A 27,562-nucleotide genomic window follows, 5' to 3' on the forward strand; every position below is an offset into this window, starting at 1 on the left:
TCAACGTGCTCGATGCGGGGCAGCCCGCGCACCATGTCCTTGTCAGCGAGCTTGCGCAGAGCATCAAAATGAAGGTGGCCGAAACGAGCGTGCCACAACCAGGCCGTGTCTGAGGTGCACGCGGACAAACAGACCGGATGACCCGTCATCAGTTTAAGCAAATACAGACGATTGGCATTGCAGCGTACCTTGGCGAGCAGCTTCTTCGCTGGGTCGCGAATTGTGCACACACCATGGTAAATGCGCACATCACAACCATGCTCATCGAGTTGGCCCAGCGAGATCAGGTTGGCGTTCAACTTGGGGATGAAGTAGACTTCGGTGAGGGCACGGTGCTCTCCATTGTTGCACATAATCAGAATTTTACCTCACCCTTCGATGCCGACAACGGAGCCGTCGCCGAAACGGACGGAACCACGCACCGCCAGGTCGAGCTCCACGAACGCGGAGCGCACTCCCGTCATGTGATTCGTCGCATCGGTGTCGAGATGCCACACGCACGCATCCATGTTTTCCTCCTGATGGAGGTATGCAAACACCTTCAGCTCGTCGAGCATGATGGTCTGTAGCGGCGGCGCCGGCGCGAGAGGGCGTGGCATGGGTGAGGCCCCTGAAATTGCACAAACATGGGCCATCAGTAGCGCTGGCTCCACATCGTCCTCCTTGGCGTGAGCTTGGTGGGCCTCCGTGTTCTTCCTGGGCTGACGGCAGTCTTTCGCCCAGTGGCCTGCACAACCACAGTTGCGACAGCGATTGCGGCCCCCGTCTTGCGTATCGCAGGCATTTTGGTTTCCGCGATCACCGTCACGGCCACCGGTGTCAGAGCGCTTGCGACCCCCTCAGCGCCGGCGGTTGCCGTTGCCTTTCTTGCCGGAGGATGCCTCCCCAGCCTGCTTCTCTTTCAGCCTAGCCGCCCATTGGTCCTCCGTGAGCATGAGCTTGCCAGTTTCTGTGGTGAGCCGCTTCGCCGTGAGCTTATCCTCGGCGTTGCGCCGACGACCGGTGACCTCCTCCAGAGAGAGCTCCTCAACATCGAGCAGCGTCTCGATCGAGAGGGCGATTTGCTGCAGATGCTCAGGAACCGCATTAAGGAATTTCTGAACTACCTTGCTTTCCTCGATCGGAGCGCCCAGAGTGACCAGCGTGGTGACCAGGTTGTTGAGGCGTAGCGAGAAGTCCTCGACGGACTCCCCCTCCTTGAACTCGATGGCGTCGTACTGCCGTAGAAACAGTTGCGCCTTGGACTTGCGCACTCGATCAACGCCGACTCGCATAACCCTGATGGAGTCCCACGCCTCCTTTGCCGTCTCCTTCACAGCGAGCGTCAACAGCATCTCCTGCGGCACTGCACGGAGGATGGCCTCCAGCGCCATTCTGTCTTCCTGAAAGTCTGCGTCGCCGTGCTAGACGGCTTCCCACAGACCACGGGCTTGGAGCATAACTTTCATCATCAGGGACCAGTCACCATAGTTTGTCTTCGTGAGGGTAGGATAGTTTGCTGAGCCGCCCACCTCCTTGACGACGCGCCGGACCGGAACGATGTCCCTGTCTTCGCCGGCACGGCGGCGACCACGGCGCGGAGGCGGTGAGCGGGATTGACGACGCATGCGCGGCACTGGCGAACGCGAGACGCGCGGCGTCGGAGCCGACATGGCTCTGATACCACTTGTTGGTAGAAACACACAGGATCGATATATCTCTCTCACTTGATAAAAACTTGAAGATGAATAGTAAGCTAAAGAGCAATGAACACAGAAAGTTTTGTGGTGCTTAAATCTTGCCGCACCGTTTTCACGTTTTCTTCTTCCTTTTATTGAAGGGAAAATGCACACTACAGCCTAACAAATTGGCCGGATACTCGCTCCACCATCCGGATTACGAGCGCCTCCCACTCGTCAGATCGTGCAGCGAGAGACTCGTACACTACCGCCTCGACGTGAACTCGCACGTTATGTGTTTGTTTTTTATTCCCTGTTTTTCTGGGCTCGCTCTAGTCAGACTTGAGCGCGTCTGTAGGCCTGAGACGTGAACTCGCACGCCTCAGGCCTACAGACGCTCTCAACTCTGACTAGAGCGACCCTAGAAAAACAGGGAATAAAAAACAAACCCATAACGTGCATGAAAGGAAACTATCCTAACCGAATAAAACAGCTTTTGCAGGCACAAGTTTAACGTAATATGCAACAGTAGGGAGGAGGTCGCCGGGGCGCCCGGCGACGCGGCGGCGGGAGCACAAGGCGACACGGCCGGCGGGAGCCGGGCGGCACCGCATCCACGACCGACTGCCGCTGGTCCCCCGCCGGTCCGCCGCCTGTGCTGCGTCGCGGCCACGCTCGTCACCTTCACCGACAACGACGCCCCTAACGCGCGAGGCGGCCGGTGGGAGAGGAGGCAGCAGCACACGACGGCCCGTGGGAGAGGAGCGGTGCCGGATTTGCGCGGCCACGACGACGGTTCGCGCTGGCCCACACCTCAAAGCAGAAGCCACGCATGGTGAGCTGAGCAGTTGGGATGGTGGGGTGAACAGCGACGGCGAGCTCTTGCAAGTAGGAAGCAGAGGGAGAGGACGGCGGGGGCGTGGACGAGATCGGCGGCGGAGGTGCGCACAAACGGCAACTCATTGGCGGTCTCCTCCGTGGGAGGCCGTGGCCGGCGGCGAGAGGAGGACCAACTTTATGCGCCCGAGATGGCAAACACCAAGAACATCATAGGAGCACCTCGCCAGCACATGGCTGTGAGCAAAGAGGGGTTTGCTAGAGTAATTCCATCGAGAATAGTTACTTTGATTCCTGAAATGAGATTCTGAGTATATATATGAATCTGTTTGCTCTTGTAGTACTTCAACTACATGGGGATGCTGGCGGCGGAGGGCACCTACGACAAGATAGAGGCGCTGCTGAATCAGGACATCCATCCAGCGGCAGGCGGTCGAGGATGCGGTGCCGCCTCGTGCTCCCGCCGCCGCTTCGCCTCGTGCGCCCGCCGCCGCGTCGCCGGCTGTGTCGCCTCGTGCTCCCGCTGCCGCGTCGCCGGCCGCCCCGGCGACCTCCTCCCCACCCGCCCCGGCTTGCCCGAGAGGAGAGAAGTGAGAGAGAGAAGGGAGAGAAGAGAGGAAAGAGAGTGGCTGACCAGGTTGACACGTGGGGCCCACGTGGGTCCCACGCTGACTCAGCTACCACATAGACCAAAACCGGGATCAAAACCGCCGAAGGACCTCGGGTGACCGGTTTTGTATAGTTAAGGGACCCCGCATATCTGGTTTTGCGGTTTGAGGATGCTTTTTTAATCTCGCTGACAAGTTGAGGGACCTCCAGTGCACTTTTTCCGTTTTAATATGGGTCAGAATGGTATCCCAACGAACATGTGGCCTGTTCTATACGGGCTGGTCCAATTTTGAGGCCGGGAAAGCCGTGCGGCCCGGCCCGTTCGATCTATCTCTTTCCCTCATGTTTCCTTCCTTGAGTTTGTTCTAGTCTACTGGTGTCACCAACTCACCATTGATTGGTTTATCTTTGAAAAAAGAAATTGTGCATGCTTAGATATATTCAAGGCTGACTATTCTCCTGTACCATGTCAATTATGAAAAAAAATATTGATATAAAAAAATTATTGAAAGTGTCCTTCTGAATTTTCTCTTCCATGCATTCAGCAGGCCATGGAGACCCTATAAGACAGTGCTCCATGGATGTCCACATATTGGGATTATTCATTTATTTGAAATTTTGGATATGCCGTCAAACATATTTTGATGTGCCTTTTCAGAAATGTTTCAAACGAGCATAAGAAAGACTTGTCGAGTTGTCGCATGAATACAGCGTGTTAGCACCAAAGTCACTGTCCATCAGAAAAAGCAACTGCGAGACCTCATGAATTGACCATCTATGAGCAGGGAAACACACTTGCATTATCGGAACAAGCAGAAGACGCAAATATTTGGAATCACATTTGGATTCCTCGGCGAGGTCTACTGCAAGTAAGCAAGTTTTATTTAAAAATAATACTCCCTCCGTTTCGAAATGTTTACTTTTTATCACATATTTGACCATTCGTCTTATTTAAAAAATTTAAGTAATTATTAATTCTTTTCCTATCATTTGATTCATTGTTAAATATATTTTTATGTAGGCATATAATTTTATATATCTCATATAAGTTTTTGAATAAGACGAACGGTCAAACATGTACTAAAAAGTCAACGGTGTCAAACATTTCGAAATGGAGGAAATAATAAAATTGATTCTGACCTATACTTTGAAGAAATTATAGCAGTTTTACAGGATGAATAAGAAAACTACTAAAAATACCACCTTGAAGACAAAGATCTTCATCTATGGTTGGTCAGAGGATGCACGACCGTTGTTTCTATCAACGGCTTACAAGTTATACACAGTTCTTGTCCTCCAAACAAAAAAGCAGAATCTCCAAAACCAGCCGTCGATCGAATTTCTCTCCCATCGTCGCTGACAAACTGGTGTCGAACCAAAGTGAAACGTCGGAGATTAGTTGAGTTGTGTAAATCAGTCTAACTTGCAAGTAATCAAGTTAATTGATAGTAATTGGCTAATTTTTATGTGTCAAAATCTTCAACATGGTATGGCCAAGTACTAGCTTATAACATGCTGCAATTTGGATGGCAGGTAAGAAGGAAGGCGTTACATGATGGTGAGTATCAGAGCTCTCTGAAGAGTGAAGACTATTGGTTTCATTAATAAACTTAATTATATCGGAGTTAGAAGCTACAGAAATCATAGAGGCGAAAGTCAGGTTGCAAAGCGAAAAGATTAAGACCACTGTCCCAAAATGGTTACCACCAGAAGAAGGTAATAAGTGAAAATTAATGTTGATGTTGCTATTTCACGTTCTACAAAAGGAGCAGTTGGAGTTGTTTGTAGAGATGAAAATGGTCTTCCTACTTGAGTACTTTGGATTAATAATAGTAATCCCTACTTCCTTTCTCTAAAAAAAAATATATATTTCCCTCATGTTGCCTTCGTTGAGTTCGTTAGTCTAGTGGCCCTTCATGTCACCATTGGTTTATCTTGAGAAAAAAAAAGTTCATGTATATATATTCTGAGTCCTCTCTTCCATCCAACAGGAAAACAAAAAGGAGAGGCTCAAACTATAGGACAATGCCCCATGGATGTATACACATTGGGATTATTTGCAACGTGCCATTGTGAAACATATTCACTCGATGAAAGAAAGACTCATCGAGTTGTTGAATGTGTGTGCAACGTTGGCACTAGAGTCACTGTCCGTTAGAAAAAGCAAGGAACTCAGAAACCTCATACTATTTACTCCATCCGCCCCAAAAAAAAAATCCATTCCTAGCATCTTAAAGTGAAATAAGTGGAGAGTGAGAATGACTAAAATACCCTTAATCATTAAAAAAACCGTAAGAGTGATAGGTAGGTAAAGATATTGAAGAGATAAAACTTCTTGTTTTAGTGCTAAGGGTATATGTAGGATAGTAGAAGTTGGTTTTTTGTTGGATAAAATTTAAACTCTGGAAGTTAAGTTTTTTTTAGGACGGAGAAAATAAGTATCATTTTATTTTATTTTATGAAACCGATCCAGTCAGATACCTCGTGATTTGACTATCTATCAGCACACTCTTCAATTATCTGAGCAAGCAGAGGGCTGTATAAATTTTGCAACCCCCATGGAAAATAATATTGCAGATATTTTTAATACAAATGTATTTACAATAATTACTACCTTCATTTCAGAACAAGTTAATCTAGTACTGGATTTGACATATCTCGATACTATAAATTTAGTATTAGCTATAAATTTAGTATTAGGATATGTCACATTTCTATTAGATTAATTTATTCTAGGACGAAAGACTATGGTACATTTAATAAAGGCCAGCTTCTGCCGTAATGGAGCGGAGGCCCGTCGCCGGGAGGCTTGGGCCGGAGCGTAGCGGATCGTCATCCCTTTTAGAGTTCCATCATATATATACCTCTTGTAAGCCGCCGTGCGGCGATGTAACCTCACCCCAGATATAGTGAAGATATTTTGCTGGCTGGCATCCGTGGTTTTTTCTCTTTTGTTTTGGGAGGGTTTTCCACGTTAAAATCTCGTGTCTTCTGTGATTGATCTATTATTTTTTATCGTTTATTTGTCCATCGTTTCCTAACAACATTGATTTACTGCAACATGGTACAATGATTTTGTAGCTCTATCAGATTTTGATATTTTTATGGCAGTGCATCCTTCATTCTCCTAGCATACTCCTCCAGCCTTTTGAGCCCTTGTTTGGGAGAAGCTGCTTCACCTAGCTGCCTCACCATTGCACTCCCAATGATCACTCCATCTGCACCCCACCCTGCTATCTGCATCCATTTACATTTGATCATAAATGAGTCAGATTTTGCAGCAAAAATGTTGGAAAAAGAAAAAACTAAATTGCAACCAAATCAAACATTCTGAAGGAATTTGAGATATTAATAAGCTATTTACCTGCCTAACATGGTCAGGGGTTGATATGCCAAAGCCAACACACACAGCTTTGTCAGTGACCAGCTTGATGTCCTGAAGGAGATGCTCAACGCGTGTGTTTACTTTTGGACGGGGACCCGTAACTCCATTGACACTAACCTGCATATATATTACAATTTACAACATGTCATTTGATCTGGATCAGAAAGCTAAACTTTCTAATGAGCAGTCAGGTTTCTGCATATATACTACTTAATTAGCACTTACAAGGTAAACAAATCCTCCTGAAGCTTCTGTGATGATCTTCATCCTCTCTCCCGGTGTAGCTGGTGTTGTTAGCAGCACCTGCAGAGATTAACCCGCACAAAATCATCAGAATTCTGAACATGTTGATCACTGGAGTAGTATACTCTAGCTAGGTTGCTTAATTAATCGATGAAAGGAACTAATTATGTTCATACCAGCTCTAGGTTGCTCTTAATGGCTTCACTCCTGAAAGTACATGTGTCCACATAAGGAAGATCAGGAACTATAAGGCCTGAAACACACGTGACAACTGTGAATTAGCATTTCCACTGTCAAAGAGATAAGTTTTGCTGTGTTCGGTTTATCATTTATTATTAGTTACTCTCCGACTATATCAATTATATTGGCACAGACTGGTGTTGGTTCGTAAACAAATATTATTTATTACATAAGCACAATAATTCTTGTAATAAGGGAACAATATTCCAATGAGCACTTCATTAGACATCTTAATTAGGATTGTAACATCACAACCACCCTTACTTCATTAGTATATATAGTTTAAGAGACCTGTTGGCTCCATCTAAATTGTACTGATGAAGATTTGATGAGTTTATTATTACTAAAAGACAATCTAGGACAGGGATTGGAGCCCAGGAGTGTCGCATATATTCAGCGAAACTTCCAAACCAAGTCTTGTCATGAACGTTTCCCTGAATTTGGGTGTGTACGCCAATCTACAGTATCTATGATGTTTACACTTCACTGTTAATTTTTTTTAGATAATGGACTTCACTGTTAATTAATCTGCCCATCATGTTATTCAACACTGACACTGACAGGCTAATATTGTTGTTTTTTTTTCTAAATCAGGTAGTAAAAGGCAAAGCCGGGTATGTTCAGTTTTATTGGGTAATTTCTTTCGGTGTATGTTCCTCTTTTACTACATGGTACTGAGTATTATCTTCTTCTTGAAATACTCCTAAATTACAGTCCTCCTGCTCTTGACAAATGAAGTATAGGTATAAGATTTAAGAAAAAAGTGGAGATCATAGTAGTACAAATTAAGATGCAAATCATGCATGCACGTAAATGAGTAAAAGTTAATTAAGGGATCAGTAAAAGTGAAAGATTAGGAGAGTAATAATAAGTTGGTTAAATGTAAATTTACCTTGCACACCAGCTTCTTTGGCTGCGGCGGTGAAGTTGGCGGCACCTCGCCGGAGGATGGGGCCGAGGTAGGAGAGGAGCACCACCGGGCAGGACAGCTCCGGCGTCACCTCCTTGAGCATCGACAAGACGGCCTCCGGCGTGGCGCCGGCGGCGAGCGCCCGCGACGCGGAGGCCTGGATGACGGGGCCGTCGGCATAGGGGTCGGAGAAGGGCACGCCGAGCTCGATGACGTCGGCGCCGCAGGCGTCGAGCAGCCGCAGCGCCTCCGCTGTCGTCCCCATGTCCGGGTCGCCGGCGGTGATGTACGGGATGAACGCCGTCTGCTCAATGACGAAATCCAACACAATTCAGCACCGACATGAACTCGTTCTACGTCAATGCACGCTATATGTTTGTTACCTTGCCCTTCTCCTTGAGCTTGGACATGGTCTGCGACACCGACATGCGCCGCTCAACGGCGGCGGCGGCGGCGGCGGGCACGGGCGAAGCCTCCAGAGCGACCGAGGCTGCCGCGGCGGCGAGCCTCCGGGCGGCGGCAACCCTCGCCGGCTGCGCGACGCACCGGCGCAACACCGGAGCCGAGGAGGAGGAAGCCGACATCGGCGACGCCTTCATCGTCGTGAAAGCCATTGCTACGTACGCTCGTGCGACGCTGTGTACGTGCAGCTCGAGTTGTAGCCTAGGTGTTCGACGCGAAGACCGCGAGGCTGATGAGATGATCGAGTTAATTAGCCGTGGTGTACTGGTGTGGTTGGGTTGGGGTAGTGAGGACTGAGGAGGCCATGGCGGGCGTTTATATAGATCGCGGCGCGCGTTAATTACGAGCTGAGACGACGAACGATGCTGGTTAATTAGCTCTCATGAGATAATCCACTACCGTGGAGTGGAGCGTGTCACGTGTGCGCGCGTGGTTAGGAGATCGACGCGCACGCAGCGCGCGTCGCGTCGTTTTCGCGTGCGTGCGTGCGTCGAGGCCCTGGCGCACGTGGCTGACGTACGCCACTTTCGATCGATCGGTGTGTTTGTTTGTTTCAACTTCCAAGCTAGTTCGATCTATGTATTCTCTATATCTTAATTTGATCAGCTACACGCATGAACTCACCAACTGATAACTCACCATGGTTCCATAGACACCATACTGTGTGGTGTGGAGCGAAGAATATATATCTCCTACGAACTTCGAAGCACTGCTAGCTGCTCACTGGTGGTCATCCGCACCGTTTACCTTTGTTCACCAATTGCTAAACATGTAGGAGTACATCCTCTGAAATATTGTGTGTGTGTGTATATTAGATGTTTTTCGTGAATACGCAAAAAAATTACAGGTCAATATATTAGAAGACAATAGTGTTTATTTACACAACGCAATCAGCCAGACCGGCTTATGCCAAAGGAGGAGAGAAAAGACAAAAACGGAAAAAAAAAAGGAAAAATGAAGAGACTACTACGACGGCTAAACACAACTCCAATTAGCGGGAAGGAGAGCAGAGCTACACTACCTTCCCAAGGAAATCCCAAAAGAAGCAACGCCAGCTAACGACCATAGATGATCCTCAGTGAGGATGTACTCTAAAACTATTGAGACCGAAGTGAGAGCAGAGTCGAAAACGCTGAAGTTCCGTTCCTTCCGCTCGCAAGTATATTAGGTGTTACCAATATATGGATTCTACAGTACAGATCGAATCACATTCTAATTAACCTTTGTTGTAGCTAATTACTCGCATAAAAGAACATGGACATCATGCATTGGCATGCATGTACCCTGCAGACAGAATCGAGTACATGCCACCACGTGCGTATCGTGCATGTTCAATGTTTTTTTTTCTTTTTTTCTTAAAAAGAACATTTGTGTGCACTTTGTACTATATTTCGTGTTATTGCTATGGGATACTTTCTTCCGATTCTAAATGTATAAATGTAAAGTCGTTTTACGGTTTTCTACTCTCTCTCTCTCTCTCTACAAGTTAGTCAATATACGAGATTTCTTTACAAATTGCTACCACTCTCATGTATAATATGCTTATAATGTGTAATAATTCCATGAACTAAGTTATTACTTCAGATTTCCCCAAATTTTTTTTAAAAAAAACTGTCACCACAAAAAATGGGGCTGATTTTACTCGGATTTTAGGCGCACGATTTAAAAATATATCTACATTTAGAACAAGAGGTGGCGCATGATATTGTTGTCAAAATCTTGGGATTCCCGTTTAAATATGAACCAGAGAGCATTGAGGTGACATTAGTTGGACGAGATGCGTACTTTCGTTTTCTCTCTCCTTTATTTTTGGAATTTTGGCCTTTTTGGTAATCACTGCAAACGACGCAGGGAAGAAGACGAAGTCGGTAACGACTATTGACTCGTTAAGCACCAATATAATTAACCAGAGCTTTCTCCCGATCGATCGACCGAGAGGGTTCAATTCGATAATTATATTAGTACAAATCTAGCTACTAGAACATATGAGTACTGGCTAATATAAACGTGTTTCTTGCTCAATATATAAATAAGATATATCTTAGCCGTTGACAACGGTGGAAAGGTCGGCAAGTGACTAATTATTTCTCAAATTGACAAAATATATAAGCCAGCTCAGGAACCAACTAAAAATAGTATATGTAGCAAAGACTACAAAATTGTCTTTCTGCAGAGTGTAAAACTAAAACATTTTCATACTTGCAAGAGCCCGTATTGAGTATATAATTTTCCGTTTCATATTATAAAACGTTACTTCCTCTATCCCATAATATAAGACGTGGTTAAAGTTGGCACGGTCTCCAAATCTATTCTTTATATTTTAATTTCTCATATATTATAATATTTGTAACAACGAAATTAGAACCATATGAAAGTAAATTTAAATGTCAATCCAATGAAATATTTTTTAACAAATAAAATTTATTTTATATTAAACTAAGTGTTGGTCAAATGTTTTAAATGTTTAATCTTAAAATATGTGCACGCCTTATATTATGGGATGGAGGGAGTATGATCTTTTCTCTAGTCAAACTTTCTTAAGTTTGACCAAATTTATAGTTTTTTTAATAATATTTATAACATAAAATTAGTTTCATTAAATATAACATTTAATATATTTTGGTACATGTTTGTTTTGTAGTGAAAATATGTTACCATACTTGTCTTAAAATCGATTAAAAAATTAACTAGTAAAAAGATCAAAACATTCTTACAATATGAAACATAAGGTATTATGACAAAAAAATTACTTTTAAACCTAAGAAATTTTTTTAACCTGCGCACAGATGTACTCCCTCCGTTACATTAAAAACCAATCTCTTATCCAGATTTGATGTGTCAGATCTGATACTATCTTAGTTTTTAACCCTTTTCTTTAATGGGATGTAGGGAGTACTCCTCCTTTCTCAAAGGTGAAATCATCCGAGAGGGTCGTGGGCCGCAATTCCTCTAGAGTATAGCCAGCCCAGAAGATCGATGACGTCGACAGGCTCACGACCAATACCAAGTTACCAACCGGGCGTGAGAGCAGCTAATATTTTCATGTCATCGCTGTGATCAGCATACGTACATAAATCCCACCAAAAGAAAGAGAGAAAAAAAAGCATACGTACATAAATTGACGCAGCGGCCGCCGATCCAACAGCGAAATTAACACGGAGAGAATAAAGAAAACCAAGTTTAAATATTCTCCTGTCAAAATCCAACAGATTTAGTATTATTTCCTTAATTAGACGACGCAAAGTGTCATTCTGTTCAAGGTGACAATAGATAAGGTCAGTACATTTCTGGTAGATCTTCTTTTCATTGGTTTGCTTAATTAATTATTCGACGCCTTTGCGTGTGTTGGATTTGTTTTCTCTTCCATTCCTTGGACGTTGCGATTTGTGATGCTGATCTTTTATCTTAAACAAACACAGCGTGATGGTAATTAATTGTACTATAAGGAATGTTCATTATCAACGAGATTGCGGTTAATCACGCGACCGCGACGCTTTTAACCGTTACTGCACTGTAGACCTTCCGGCTATCTTGGTTTAAGTTGTGGGTAGTCGGCGCATTTTATTTTCGGCGATAAATAAAACTTAAATCATTTTTTTACTAGTCATATGACTAGTCCTGTGCTTGTAACGAAACGGGATCCGTTGAACATGTTTCAAACTTTTTATTCCCTCTTCCATATATTTTTCTCTCGGTTTTCTCGAACGGTTTTTCTCTTGATTCTTTGAGAACTTTTTTAGGATTACACGGCAAACATATACGAGCACACACAACTAGATACCCAACACCATCCATACTCACACATCCACAAACGCGTCCCCTAACACATGATTTAAAAAATGGAAACCAGGACTTAAATTCCTCTTGAAAGCCTAACTATATGGGTGTAATATTTATAGAAATCAGGACTTAAATCCTGATTGATTTTATCTCTAGCCTTTTAGCTTTTTTTTACACGGAATTGGAGTGGGAAGAGGAGGAGGATAACTGTGCTTTTAAGATAAATAGAAATTTATGAGAGTGGGTTCTCTCTTTCTTTTAGCGCTTTTTTTATGCGGAATTGGACTGAGAAGAGGACTACTATGCTTTTAAGATAGTAGATATATATAGGATATTACTTAGAGCATTTACAATGTCATGTTATGACGAGTGACCTCGTGTCTCCACGTCGAGAAGAGCCAGCTCAACTCGGGGTATATGTGCTTTACATGTGTTGTCTTGTGTATATGGTTTTTGTTGTTAAGGAGTTTGTTTCGCGCCTTTGTTGATTGTTAGCACAAATATGCACACAATTTGCAGCAATTATTTTCTTCGAACAACCGAAGAATTAACATCCGACCTCTACACAGACGAGGTGTTTTACAGTCCCCAAGGATCTGGATGCCTATACATCACTTATTATCTATAACACTTTCTAGTGCTAATTTGCGGTACAGTTAACTATGAGACTATGAGAAAGGCAGCTTCAGCTTCCCTTTTATGCATGTAGCTAGTCATCACCAAGAGATTAATTAATTAATCTCTCATGCCATTATTTAGCAACTTGTTTTTATAGCTTCTATGGAAGTGCATTCTTCAGGCTCCTAGCATACTTCTCCAGCCTTTTCAGCCCTTGCTTGGGAGAAGCTGCTTCACCCAGCTGCCTCACCATTGCACTGCCAATGATCACCCCATCTGCACCCCACTCTGCTATCTGTGTCCATTTTTCAATTGACAATAATGTTTTAGAATTTGCAATATTTGATTAGGAAATCTACCAAATACATTTGTGATAAAATGGTAATTCAATCACCTGTCTAACATGATCAGGGGTTGATATGCCATAGCCAACACACACAGCTTTGTCAGTGACCTGCTTAATCTCCTGAAGGAGATGCTCAACACGCGGGTTCACGTCTTGGCGAGATCCTGTAACTCCATTGACACTAACCTGCATGACACGTTTTACAGCAAGCAATTGTGTCAGAAGCTAAACTTCTATTAAGTAATTAATCAGGATTTCTGAAGATTTACTAGTGTGCTTTACCAGGTAAACAAATCCTCCTGAGGCGGCTGTGATTGCCTTCATCCTGTCTGGTGGTGTAGTTGGTGTAGTAAGCAGCACCTGCAGCCATTTTAATCCACAAAACATAATCCAGAATTTGTTGTTAATTGACCATACAAATTTACTAATGGTTATATGTTGATGAAATCAACATAGATACTATACGTACCAGCTCTAGGTTGTTCTTGATAACTTCACTCCTGAAAGAGCATGCCTCTAGGTAAGGAAGATCAGGTACTATTAGACCTGGAACACGTGTGCAAATTATTAGTAACAAAAAAAAAAGAATGCGTTTAGAATTCCGATTAGCACGCATTAATTTTGCCTGAATACTAAGGCTGTGTTCTTTCAAAGGAGACTGGGGAGAGATTGGTGAGATTGTCACTCGTTTTTCACATGCACGCTTTCCAAACTATTAAACGGTGTATTTTTTGTAAAAAATTTCTATGTGAAAGTTGCTTTAAAAAATCATATTAGTCCATTTTTGAAATTTAAAATAGTTAATACTCAATTAATCATGCGCTAATGGCTCACCTCGTTTTGCGTATATTCCCAATTTTCTTAATCCCCTCTCCCTCAAACACAGCCTAAAACTCTAAAAGCATAAACGTGCATAAGAGCAGGTACAATAGCAGGCTATAAGGCAGCTGCAAACATATTTTAAGGAGATAAATAAGAAGAGAGAAGGGCAGCGGGCTACAAATTTGTAGCTAGCTGCAGCACGGACTCCAAAACGCAGTGTGTGTATGATAGGTGGGACTAGGTATTAATAGTGTAGTATGTAACTACTGTATGAATGAGCTATTAGATTGACCATATATGAATTAGAACTAGTAGTTGGCTATACTATTAAACTTGCTCTAATTACGTAATGGTACTTGTAACTTGTCCACATAAATGATTTCGAATGATCACTCATCGGAGAGCACATCACAACCTCAGACACAGATTTTTTTTGGCTTAGCTTGGCCTGAAGAATCTATGGCTAGCTTTATGTATATAGGACAGTGATTGGTGTTTTGCATCGATCCAGAAACGGCCAAACATGTGCTGTACCTCAGCTATGCACGTGAAAAACAAATGAAAACGACTCAAGACCATCTGATTTGATTGAAGATTAATCCTATTCAAGATAAGGTGAACGACAACATTGGTTCAGAAAACACAAAATGACTGTGCAGGCAAATCAGAAATGTACCGTATACACTATATATACAGTTCAGATCCCTGTACAGTTACTGTACTTAACTGTTTATTAGTATTAGATATTTTACATCACTGATATATACTTCCTCCGTAAAAAAAAACTAATCTAGACACATCTTAGTACTAAGATGTTCCATTATGGGTCACATTCTAGTATTAAGTTTTTTTAAAAAAAAGACGAGGGTGTATGAAAGATTAATGTCCAAGTGCAAAACAGAGAGTAATTAATTAATTAATTACCTTGTACGCCGGCTTCTTTGGCTGCGGCGGTGAAGTTGGCCGGACCTCGCCGGACGATGGGGCCGAGATAGGAGAAGAGCACCACCGGGCATGACAGCTCCGGCGTCACCTCCGCGAGCATCGACATGATCCCGTCCATCGTGGCGCCGGCGGAGAGCGCCCGCGCGGCGGAGGCCTGGATGACGGGGCCGTCGTTGTAGGGGTCGGAGAAGGGCACGCCGAGCTCGATGACGTCGGCGCCGCACGCGTCGAGCAGCCGCAGCGCCTCCGCCGTCGTCCCCATGTCCGGGTCGCCGGCGGTGATGTACGGGATGAACGCCGTCTTCCCCTTCTCCATCAGCCTCGACATGGTCCGCGACACCGACGACAGCCCGCGCTCCGTCGCCGGCGCCGCGGGCGCCCGATCGAGCCTAAGCGACGTCGCCGCCGCGGTGAGCTTCCTGACCGCGACCCTCCCCGGCGCCGCTCCGAGCTTAGCTGGCGCCGAGGAAGAAGAAGAAGAAGCAGCCGGCGACGACGGCGACGACGCCTTGACCGTGAAAGCCATGAGAGTGTAGTGGCGGCGACGCGCGTGCGTGTGAGAGTGGCTTGGAACGGTGTGACCGCGGCGTGGCGTGGCGTGGCGCGCGCGATGTACGTGCGTGCGTGCGTGTGCGCGCGTGTGCTTGGATGGATGGGATGTCTCGGCTCTCGGTGCCGCGGAGTTTATATAGATCGCGGCGGGCGATGGCGATAATTAGCTCGGGTTTGGAAATTGCAAGTGTCTCTCCGCTCGGTGTAGCCCGCGCGCGCCGTGAGAAACGTGTTAACCAGAGTGCTCTATGGTGTGGGTGTACATTTTTCAGTGGCCACACTGATGCTCAACAGAGACCAGCCACTCCAGTGTACTATTCCCCTCTCCCACGTGTCACACAAACCAGGAACATCCCAATTTTGGGCTAGCCTAATGAAAGTAAAAGATCAATTTTTTCAGTATGGATCTTTTAAACCTGGTAATGGAATAGAAATAAGATTTTGGGAAGACACATGGTTGGGCTTGCAACCACTCAAATATCAATATCCTTCTCTGTACAATGTGATTCGAAAGAGACATTCTACTTTGGCAGAGGTTATGAGCACAACACCATTAAATGTTTCATTCCGACGATCAATTGTAGGACCAAAGTTAGTTGAGTGGAATGATTTGATTTCTCGACTAGCTAACATAACCCTGTCAAATGAAAAGGATTGCTTTATTTGGTCGCTACATAAAAATGGCCATTTTTGGGTCAAATCCATGTATAATGTGATCATCAATTCCAATGTAAGAATCTGTTGACGAAAAAATCGAACATACCGGCCTGGAAGATCTGCTTAGCTCCAGTGCAGGTCCAAAGGTTGATGAGATACGGGCGTGCCAGTCAGTTTGATCCTGCAACTGATAAGATATGCAAATAGTAGATCAAAACAGCCAATCGGCTGTTAAGCCGATGGAGTAGTTCCAGCTGATAGCCGATAATAGCCGATGCCGATACCAGCCGATAGCGATAGGGTTTAAGCAATCAGCTATATGTCCAATGTAAATAATGATATGAAGGCAATCGGCTGATGATGATGTAATAAAATAACAATATAATCCAGTAGAAACCAATCAGCTAGAAACAAAATATAATAAGCACTGATCCGAATGTTAAAGCATACATCAGCTGGAGGTCCGATGTCATGAAATCCACAAGATTAGATTAAACAGTGAAACCTTTGTCGTCATCGGCTAAATCCAACTTATATGTATATGCAATCCTTATGAGCCGATGCAACGTCCAGATAACTCACCGGCTGAAACCCCGATGAAAACCTTATTGGCAGTCAAAAAGCAAGCTAGAGATTATGGTTCTAAGCACGACTTAGTAGATCAAACTTAACTGATGCAGCACTAAGTATGAAAAGAAACATAATATCTAGACAATCAAGCCGTTGACTGAGTTTTCAGGGTGGTAGATATCTAAGCTAATCTAATCTAGCAACGCGATTTAGCCGATACCGGCAGAAATCCTAAAACGAGAAGCAGCCGATAGAGCTAAATTGATATGCTAAAACTAGATTAATATAGACATATGATAAATAGGTAGGCAAATATATCATCCAAACCAGAGCAATCTAAGAGGTCGAATGTACTGATGCAGCCTTGAACGATGCCGATGTAGATGAGACAATTGCCTGGGCCGACGGAACATTGGACTTATCCCTTCGCCGGATATCGAAGACGATGCAGCCCCGCGTCGGGTGCCAAGTTCCGCCGGAACGTAAAAAAACAAAAGTAGAAGTAAAAAGGGTGGCGATGCGCCGAATTGTATTGATCGTAGAGATTGATTACAATGACCTCGAGTGTACATATTTATACCCATAGGGAGACACTAGTCCTTGTCGGATAAGAAAGAAACTAAAAAGGAAAAGATAAAGTCCTTATCGGACACTAAACACACTTTCCTAAGGATAAAAGGAAAATGACAAACTATGCCTAATTAATAGATAACTGTCATGTCGCATTCTTCTTGAACTCGAACTCTTATAGATAAGCTTCCTTTGATTGATCCGACTCCACCAAGAACACGACATCATGGCGACTTGACTCCCATCGGCTGATTCTAGAACTTTGAAGCCGATACTGACTCTAAACCGATGGTAACTTTGGGCTTACCAAATTTCACTGTTAACAGAATCCACAAGAGGATCTTATGGGAGGTAAACGTACCACTAAAAATCAAAGTATTTATGTGGTTTCTTCACAAAAAATTAATCTTGACGAAAGATAACCTCATAAAGAGAAAATGGAGGGGAAACAAGCAATGTTGTTTTTTAATACACAAGAGACCATCCAACATCTTTTCTTTGACTGTCATGTTGCACGTTTTGCTTGGCGATGTGTATTCTTTGCCTTCAATATTCCCCCTCTCCACAATGCAAAAGATATTTTTGGTAACTAGCTAAGGGGAGTGCCTAGACAAAAAAAAAGATTTTATTTGGAGCTAGTGCTCTATGTTGGTCAATTTGGCGTTGCCATAATGATATGGTTTTTAACCATAAAAAAATGCCTAACATCATGCAGATTATCTTCATGTGTTCCAATTGGCTCCACTCTTGATGTATGATGCTTTCACAGGAACAACAAGATACTATGCGCAGTGGTGCTACACGCTTGGAATTGGTAGCCAAGGAACTTTTACTCCAGTTTGGATGGCGTAGTACCTACAGAATTTTGTGATAGACTCTACGTGATTTTAAAAAACATGATTTTAGTAGATCATATTATCGGTAGAAGTTGGGGGTTTGTCCCATCTCGCCTTTTTTAACCTCTTTTATATTCACTTCTGGACTTTTTGGCTGTGTGCCTGTGGGCAGAGGTTAGAGATGTAACCCATTTCCATTATCTAAAAAAAACTTCAGTATACTACTTGTACCAGGAACTGTTCACATATCCGGGAAAGTATTTTAAACTCTTGAGGGAATATTCCTTTATCCTTTACATGTTATCCAAATGATTATGAAATTTTTTTAAAAAAATTAACAAGATGGATTAATATGTGATAAATCACTCTACAAATTACAACGAGAAAAACAAATTTGACCGTGAATACACGTTAACTAGTCATAGTTCCATTTGTTTTTTGTTGTAACTTGTAGAAGTTAAATTTTAACTTGCTTGTTTGTAAAGTGATTTATCACATATTAATCTATCTTGTTGAATTATTTTTCATAATCATTTAAATGATATACAAATAACAAGGGAACGTGCTCATGAGAGTCTGAATCCACTCCCTTGTTAATTTCTTCTAACTTATTTGTCTCGCTGACATATGATCCGTTCTCGAACGAATCCACATATCAAGTGTCTCGAAGCCAAAGAAAAATAAGTTAGATGGTCATATTCCGAACGTACCGGCGACGCTCCCACCATACTGCATTACTGCGGTGTTTCATGTTGCTACATCGATGTATTTCTGGATGAATGGACCACCGGCTGCATGAACATGACACATGTACAGATGTACTAGTACTAGTACTAGGTACTACGTTATACGTACTACTTTCTCTGTATCATACTCCCTCAATCCCCTAGTAAATAAATTTAGCACTGAATGTGATCCATTTTAGTGCAATAAATTTAGATAGAGATATGTCCAAATTTATAATAGTATGATGTATCACATTCAGTACTATGTTATTTTTTTATGAGACGGATGGAGCAATAAATTTTATTTCTAACTTCTATCATTTATTCTAGGTAAGTTTATTGTAAATAATCATTGGACCGGAGTTTGTAAAAGCAATGAATAACTATACTGGAAGTAGATAAATTATGAAATAGTTGTATTCCGATTTGATAAAATATATGTATTCTAGTTTGTTAGTTTTGTATTGATATGTGTGATAAATTATTTGTTTTTGAACGGATGGAGCAGTAATTCGTAGCAGGATTAACTACTAATCCGAACAAAAGATGTGTTTGGGAGCTCCGCTGTTTATCCAACACGCTGACGTAAACAGTAGTACTAGTACAGCACATCAGCTAAAAGCTAGTGATGGGCTATTTGACTTAGTACTCTCTCCGTCCCCTAATATAAAAGATTTAAACTTTTTTATCACTGTTTGCCGTCTTATTAAAAAATAGAATTATTATTTAATTTTTATTTATTTTATTATCTAAAATATTTTAAACACTTTCGTATTTTTATTTGTATGAACTTTTTAAATAAGGTGAGTGATTAAACAGTACAAATAAAATATCAAAATACTTATATTATGTGACGAAGGGAGTATCTTGAGATGGTTATCCTCACCGTGGGTCTAATCGAGAAGCATGGTCACTCACATGCAGCGGTGACGGAAGGGGGGAACAAGACGGATCAGGAGGAAGAGGCTGCGCAGCCGGCCGCGGCAGCAGACGACGCCGTGCAGTCTCGGTTCCCTCCATCGTCGGCGCGGTCATATCTAGAAGGATTCGTTCATCTCTCGTAACGATTCTTTTGGCAGCTTATACGGCTGCACACAATTGATGTGGTGATAGAATTGTGCCTAGGAAGTACGCTCTATTCGCTAGGGTTTATTCGCTAAATTTAAATTCTGGTTTTCATGAAAAATACGTACAAAATTATAATGTTATCAATTATATTAGAGATGTGTCACTCGTTTTTACCTTTTCAGAGTATGTTTTAGGGAATATATTCATGAGTATGTGTATATACGATGTTGTATATGTAGTAACGTGTGCAGACAATGCAGTTAAACAAAATTTCGGCAGATTGAAGAGACTTTGAACGGCTAGTCTGCCGCAGCCGCTGCGGCTACGGCAAAAGTGGCCGCCGAACAAGGCCAATCGTTGGAAAAAGATGAGAACCAAACAAGAATATTCAGATAATATATTCACTTTATATGGCGTCACAGGCTCGCACTCTCACACACAGCTCACTGCCGTTTGTCGATGTTACTCATGAGGCTGCGTTCTTCGTACGTTTTGGTGTGGATGTTTAGCGGCGGTGCGAAAGGAAACAGCCATTAGCGCATTATTATTATGTTAGTTGAGTATTAATTATTAAAAAAACCAAAAATTATACATTTGAACTTTTAAAACTTTCTATATAAAAATAATTATAAAATATCATTTAACGGTTTGACAAACATTCTCACAATCTCACGGTAAATAAGAGATTAGCCCTCTGTAGTGGTAGCAGAAACGAACGCAACCTTTATGACTTTTTTGGAACGTAATATTATCAAAACACATGAATAGAAAAATCACGTAATTCGAATATCATCACACCTTAAATTCCAAGGAATAAAAAACATAGAACAATTACAAAGGAGAAAGAGATGAACACAAAGCAAAAATTCCAAGAGCTTGGAGCTCATGCTAGTAATCCTCCCAAATTCCCATGAAACATGCCATTTTATAGGAATATCAAACAAATTTTAGAGATCCAAACCTTTATTCTAAAGAGCCTCGTACGAATTTTTCATATAGTTCAAATCCTTTAAATTTTTTAATTTTTTTCTTTGTTTCAAAGAAGCCCCGACTCGTATCATGACTCTTTTTCAAGGAAACCTGCAATGCAACAAATGTTCTGCTCGGTGCAAAAAAAAAAAGAAAAAAGAAACAAATGTTCTGCTCCTGCAATGCATATGCACAAGCACAAAACCGCTACTTATATCTGGGTGCTATTGTACTAGGTGTATAGAAAAAAACTTTATGCTGTAGCGGTTTGTGGTGCCAAATATCTTTAGATGCGTCGAACAGGGATGCATTGCTATTGCCATGAAAACTAGTACAGTACAACCCAACAATCTATGGAGTAGCAATAGCAACCATCCCTAAACAGAACAATCTAGCAACCAGGTTGGTTCTGCTCTCTGCATACAGCCATACACTTGACAGGGACAACGACGAAGACTAGTAATAGTGTATTAATACTACATACTCCCTCCGTATTTTAATGTATAACGTCGTTGACTTTTTTAATCAACATTTGACCATCGTCCTATTCAAATTTTTTATGCAAATACAAAAATACTTATGTCATGCTTAAAGAACATTTGATAATAAATCAAGTCACAATAAAATAAATAATAATTACATAAATTTTTTGAATAAAACAAAAGGTCAAACGTTTATTAAAAAGTCAACGACGTCATAAATTAAAATATGGAGGGAGTATATAATAATTATATATCTTCGAGAAGCATGCATGTAGTATACTGCTTAGATGCTTTTTCGCTGCTTACTGCTTAAGGGTATTTTGATTTTTGTTTGCATGATGACAGAGTGTACATAACCAAAAACTCCAAATTTTATTTGTTGGAAAGGGCAAATAATACTAATCTTTCAAAATTTATAAAATTACAGTAAATATAGTGTTATTTTACCTAGTTTGAGGAGGTCAGCCTCTGATCACCGTTGTTAAACTCTTGCTACCAATCACGGAGCAGGTGGCTCAGTCAGATTTGTTAAAATCTCAGGGAGGCGTGGCTCGCCGCCACATGGAGAGAGCGAGAGAGGGAGAGGAGAGGATTGAGGCAAAATGGCAAATTAAGGAGCTGACAGGGCTAGGTTTGGGTGGATGGGGAATATGTGTAAAAATTACATTCACATTACATAAATTTAGTATGTGGGTGTAATTTAGTGAAAAAAAAATCTTAAGAAGTAAGTATGCTAGTGCAACAACTTGATATGCCGGTGTAATTTAGTGCATGAACTTAATAAGTGAGCATACGGAAGAAGTAGCAACTTACAAGGTGGTTGCATTTTGGTATAATAATTTAAGAAGCGCAGCAACATCTTAATTATTTTGAGTATTTTTAACACACATTCAGCTTTTAAATACTTGCACAGATTTATATGAGAATACTTAAATTTTGTAATTCTAGTAATTAGAAGTCAATTAAATTTTACAATATAGAAATGCTTGTATTTCGGTTGAGATTTGAGAATGTGACACAAATTGTTGGTGCAAATTGGATGAGTAGTGTAATTCTTATAGATTAAATTCAATACTAATTATAAGTTAATATTTCGCCGGATTGCTATGTGTTGGAATATTAACTTTGTGAAAAAAAAAACTCATCTACCATCCGTTAACCAAAACAACATGTACATTCTTTTTTTTCCGAGGAAAACAACACATACTTAGGCCCCGTTTGGTAGGGCTCCAAACTCCAACTCCAACAGGAGCTTAGCTCTAGTGGGAGCTGGAGCGAGCTGAAAAGTGTTTGGCTAGTTTTGTCAGCTCCAGAACTCCTAAAAGAGAGGATAGGAGAGTGGTTGACAATAGTACCCTTGTGGTTTTTGCTGTTTTTGTGGTATATAAGTGATAATTGTTTATTTTCTTTAGAATTTCAACAAAATTGTAAGTTAAATAATAATTGACAAAATAGTTGACATAATTAGCAAATAATACAAATGTTCAGTACATTAATAATAGTAGCATTGTCATCGAAATATAAATCAAAGGTCCAGTACATAACTCGCTCGATGGCATAGATCTGATATTAATAATATGCTCTGTCACGATCTCTTAATATTTCAGCAGCAGAACATTGAGAGGTCTTTTGTTCACAACATACAAGTAGCTGCCAGCTGAGTATCTTTAGGCAACAAAAGGTTCTTCCAGTTAGAGGATGACATAAATTCTTTTATGTTGTCCCGTGCAATTGGCATGAGTTTGCTGCATGAAAAACAAGCAACACTCTGAATCAGTGGTGAATGAATCCAATAGAAAAAAGAACCTGCGGTGTCAAACTAAAATACAAATACATCTTTTGGTCTGGGATGAAAGCAGGGGAGTAGAATGACTAGCCATCAAGTGGAGCTCAAATATTCTCTAAACTTTTGAAGACATTCTAGTGGCAAACAACTCATAACTTGCGTTTTTTCTGACCCAACTGCATATGTTTTACTTATGAACATATAAACAGTGCAACCAAATTCATACTTCAATCAATTCATCCTAGAGATCTATCTGACATTTGACAACCTTTTATTGGTCAATCTCATGCTAGAGATCTGTAATAGAGGTTCATTGCAAGCATAACATATGGCATATCACAGATCCAAAACTGAAAGGCAACACATTTGTCATTTTCAATCAGAAACTAAAACTGAAATACATTTTGAAACTGAAACGCAAATACATTCTGAATAGAGGTTACTAGTTTTCAGATGATACATTCAAACACTCACATCACACTTGCGCTTATATATATGCAGCACGCATGGTTACATCCATATATGCATCACAATGAACTTTAGACAACTGTATGCATCCATATATACATCCATAGTTATCGTAAGATTAAGTACATCCAAACATCCATATATACATCCATAGTTAATTTTCTTGTTTCATTTTCTACCATACAGATCTGGAAACCTTGCACACAGATTTGGAAACATGCACACCGATGTGAAAACCTTGCAAATATGAACAATCAATCCACAGAGTAATGAACCAAATCACTAGGGTTTGGAAAATACCTTGTACACAGATCTGGAACCTTGCCGTGCTCTGATTCCGCCGTCGTCGCCGTGCTGCATCACCCCGCTGCTGTGAGCTGTAATGACGCCGAAAGCCGTAGCACCACCCCAACCGCCGCGTCGAGAGGACGAGGGAGGTCTCCGTCGCCATGCGCCGCGCCGTGTGCCTACTCCGCCGCCGTGCACCACCCCAACCGCCGCGCTGTGCGCCTACGCCGCACCGTGCGCCGCCGCCGCTGCCGTCGTGCGCTTCCGCCGTTTCCTCTCGCGGTATCGCCTCCCTTGTCGCTCTCGAGAGAGAAGGGGCTGCGGCTCGGGGGTGGGGGGAATGGGCGGTGCGGTTTGGGTGGGTCAAGGGTAGGGCGGTGGCATTTTTCCTGTAATTTCGACGAAAGATGGTGGGTAGAGCTGTAATTAATTTTGGAGTGGATCTGCGGAGCAACGTTTTTGCCACTCCATCTCGGTAGTATAATTTCTAGGAGAGATTCATCCCGCTCCGCTCTATTTTTTGGTGAATCTAGACCATTTGTCACAGCTCCAGCTCTAGGTAAGTTGGAGTTGGAAGTTGGAGCTGTGCCAAACGAGTCTTAGCTACACTAAAATACTAAATTGTTAAGTTCTTGTTTAGAATGCACCCACTTTTTAAGTTATTTTATTTGGATGTTCAATTTAAGTTATAGTACTAGATAGATTGTATCCACCTAACAAATTATTGTACCGTCAACATAATTTACTTTTATTTCATTCATACAATAGAAGAATTAACATATAACCTCTGCAATGACGAGGTATTTTGCATTCCCTAAGGTGGCTACACATTATGACTTATAACAGGTTATATTGCTACTATCTGTGTCCATTTACTCAGCTACTATAAGAAAGGCAGATTCAGCTTCCCTATCTGAATGTAGTGATCACCGAGAGATTAATTAATTAATCTCACGTGTAATTTTTTAGCAGCTGGTGCCTGGTTTCTATAATAACTTCTATGGTAGTGCATCCTTGAGGCTCCTAGCATACTTCTCCAGCCTTTTGAGCCCTTGTTTGGGAGAAGCTGCTTCACCCAACTGCCTCACCATTGCGCTGCCAATGATCACTCCATCTGCACCCCAATCTGCTATCTGTGTCCATTTTACAATTACATTTTTTTCAGAATTTGCAATCGTTGAGAAGGAAACTTAGATGGTACAAACATATATGCATGATAAAATGATAATTTAATCACCTGTCTAACATGATCAGGGGTTGATATGCCAAAGCCAACACACACAGCTTTGTCAGTGACCTGCTTAATCTCCTGAAGGAGATGCTCAACACGCGGATTTACGTTTTGGATAGATCCTGTAACCCCATTGACACTAACCTGCATGACACGTTTTACAGCAAGCAATTTGTTATTATTTGGTCTTTTTCAGAAAGCTACTTAAACTTATAACAAGTAACCAGGGTTTCTGAAGATTTGTTATAGTGTATTTACCAGATAAACAAATCCTCCTGAAGCCGCTGTGATTGCCTTCATCCTGTCTGCCGGTGTAGCTGGTGTAGTAAGCAGCACCTGCACCCATTAATTCACGCATAGATTCAATTTATTGGTAATTAATTAAATAGATTAATTCACTGATGATCATATAGTAATGAAATCTACATAGATATATACCAGCTCTAGGTTGTTCTTGATGGCTTCACTCCTGAAAGTGGATGTCTCTACGTAAGGAAGATCTGGTACTATAAGACCTGGAACACACATGTGTAACAACTGCAAATTAGCAAACTACTACAACAAGTTACAACTAAAAAAAAAGAATGCCTTTAGATTCAGATGACCATGGACAGAATGTTAATTGTTAGGTACAGTATATTACTTTCTCCATCCTTAAATATTTGACGCCGTTGATTTTTTTAAGCATGTTTAACCGTTCGTCTTATTTAAAAAATTTAAGTAATTATTAATTCATTTTCCATCATTTGATTCATTGTTAAACATACTTTTATATATATATATATATATATATATGTAGTTTTACATATTTTTGAATATGACGAATAGTCAAATATGTTTAAAAAGTTAACGGCGTCAAATATTTAGGGGCGGATGGATAATATCATATACCTTGTACGCCGGCTTCTTTGGCTGCGGCGGTGAAGTTGGCCGGACCTCGCCGGACGATGGGGCCGAAGTAAGAGAAGAGCACCACCGGGCAGGAAAGCTCCGGCGTCACCTCCGCGAGCATCGACATGACCCCGTCCATCGTGGCGCCGGCGGCGAGCGCCCGCGCGGCGGAGGCCTGGATGACGGGGCCGTCGGTGTAGGGGTCGGAGAAGGGCACGCCGAGCTCGATGACGTCGGCGCCGCAGGCGTCGAGCACCCGCAGCGCCTCCGCCGTCGTCCCCATGTCCGGGTCGCCGGCGGTGATGTACGGGATGAACGCCGCCTTCCCCTTCTCCCTTAGCCTCGACATGGTCCGCGACACCGACGACGACATCCCGCGCTCGGCGCCGGCCGGCGCCGGCGCCCGATCGAGCGTCAGCGACGCCGCCACCGCCGCCGCCGGGAGCTTCCGCGCCGCGACCCGCGCCGCGCCGCCGTGCAACGCACCCGTGAGGCGCGTCGTAGCTGGCGACGACGGCGACGACGCCTTCACCGTGAAAGCCATGCACGTCGCGGTGTGTGGCGGCTACGTACGCGCGGTGGAACGTAACCGCGGCGTGGCGTGCGCGCGCGCGGTGTGTACGACGTACGTACGCGGTACGCCTACTGGTTCGATCGATCGGGTCGCGGTGGGTGCGGTGGTGAACTGATGGCGTTCGCCTCTCGGCGTGTGCGGAGTTTATATAGGAGTAGATCGCAGCGGCGGCGAGGGGAGCATGGCGTGAGGTGGTACTTGGACCTAGGAACGAACGAAGAGACGAGCCGCCAGACTGTCCACGCAAGCATGCTAGGCTGCCCATGCATTTTCTCTCTCTTTTTTCCCTTGACTTTTCTATTGCATGCATACAAGATGAACCCATGACCCATTTACTTTTAAGTTTGTGGTTTACAAATACTACTTCACTTTCTACTTGAATACACCGTACTCTCTATTTTATCCATTTAGGGTTTAGAGGCATATAGTAAGTTTATAGATTTTTTACATTTTTTTATTTTTAAAATTCCTTCATACATTTCTTTAAAAATTCATGTCAAAAGTTTATATGTGTAAAGTTTACATATATAAAGTTACCATGTATAAAGTTACTATGTACTATCTGCGTATAACTTTCCATGTCGAAAGTTGCAACATACAAAGTTAGTATATATAAAATTTATATAGATAAAATTACTATGTATAAATTAGTAGTACATGTATCAAGCTATAAATTAGCAGTATACGTAAAGTAGAGAACTCTCGATGAGCAAGAGAAAATGCTTGAGCTAGTGGGTCTATAAAGGTTTTGCACGTGGGCTAGAGAAGAGGGAGTCAGGGGCATATGGCTGAAAGATCAGTGGCTCGTTGCAGTTGCTATGCGCGCACGAGAATACAAAGGAAAGAAACAGCGAGCAAAGCCGATATGTACAGCTGAAATAGGTCCGGACCCGTTCGTGTAGGGCAAACGATCGTGTATTAGACCCACCCGATGCCGCTTGCTTCGACGACCTCCGCTCGGGATTCCTCCTATGAATACATGTGAAATGGTGAATTACTACTGTGCCTCTTTAAACCTTCCAAAAAAATTGGAGATACTT

The 27,562-nt window shown here is 42.5% G+C and overlaps 3 protein-coding genes and 1 long non-coding RNA gene across 4 annotated transcripts; 1 reads left to right on the forward strand and 3 right to left on the reverse strand.

The window, feature by feature from the left end:
* The first annotated feature begins 2,163 nt into the window (after positions 1-2,163).
* On the forward strand, positions 2,164-3,620 carry LOC136355812 (uncharacterized). The gene is made up of 2 exons (XR_010740270.1): positions 2,164-2,734; positions 2,837-3,620. It is a non-coding gene; the product is annotated as an uncharacterized lncRNA (long non-coding RNA).
* A 2,000-nt stretch (positions 3,621-5,620) lies between these two features.
* On the reverse strand, positions 5,621-8,733 carry LOC9270552 (indole-3-glycerol phosphate lyase, chloroplastic). The gene is made up of 6 exons (XM_015777626.3): positions 8,266-8,733; positions 7,865-8,186; positions 6,909-6,985; positions 6,715-6,792; positions 6,469-6,606; positions 5,621-6,341 (listed from the first exon to the last, which is right to left on the reverse strand). Exons 1-6 carry the CDS (start codon positions 8,494-8,496, stop codon positions 6,207-6,209), a joined length of 981 nt encoding a protein of 326 aa, XP_015633112.1. The 5' UTR covers positions 8,497-8,733; the 3' UTR covers positions 5,621-6,206.
* A 3,903-nt stretch (positions 8,734-12,636) lies between these two features.
* LOC4334427 (indole-3-glycerol phosphate lyase, chloroplastic) lies at positions 12,637-15,544 on the reverse strand. Its single transcript, XM_015777627.3, has 5 exons — positions 14,835-15,544; positions 13,558-13,634; positions 13,371-13,448; positions 13,137-13,274; positions 12,637-13,037 (listed from the first exon to the last, which is right to left on the reverse strand). Exons 1-5 carry the CDS (start codon positions 15,379-15,381, stop codon positions 12,903-12,905), a joined length of 975 nt encoding a protein of 324 aa, XP_015633113.1. The 5' UTR covers positions 15,382-15,544; the 3' UTR covers positions 12,637-12,902.
* A 7,183-nt stretch (positions 15,545-22,727) lies between these two features.
* On the reverse strand, positions 22,728-26,667 carry LOC9268807 (tryptophan synthase alpha chain). Its single transcript, XM_015777628.3, has 6 exons — positions 25,949-26,667; positions 25,496-25,572; positions 25,316-25,393; positions 25,064-25,201; positions 23,839-24,959; positions 22,728-23,029 (listed from the first exon to the last, which is right to left on the reverse strand). Exons 1-5 carry the CDS (start codon positions 26,490-26,492, stop codon positions 24,825-24,827), a joined length of 972 nt encoding a protein of 323 aa, XP_015633114.1. The 5' UTR covers positions 26,493-26,667; the 3' UTR covers positions 22,728-23,029; positions 23,839-24,824.
* Positions 26,668-27,562: the final 895 nt, after the last annotated feature.

Source organism: Oryza sativa, chromosome 3 (genome assembly GCF_034140825.1).
Source record: "Oryza sativa Japonica Group chromosome 3, ASM3414082v1".
In the NCBI taxonomy this organism is placed as follows: Eukaryota; Viridiplantae; Streptophyta; class Magnoliopsida; order Poales; family Poaceae; genus Oryza; species Oryza sativa.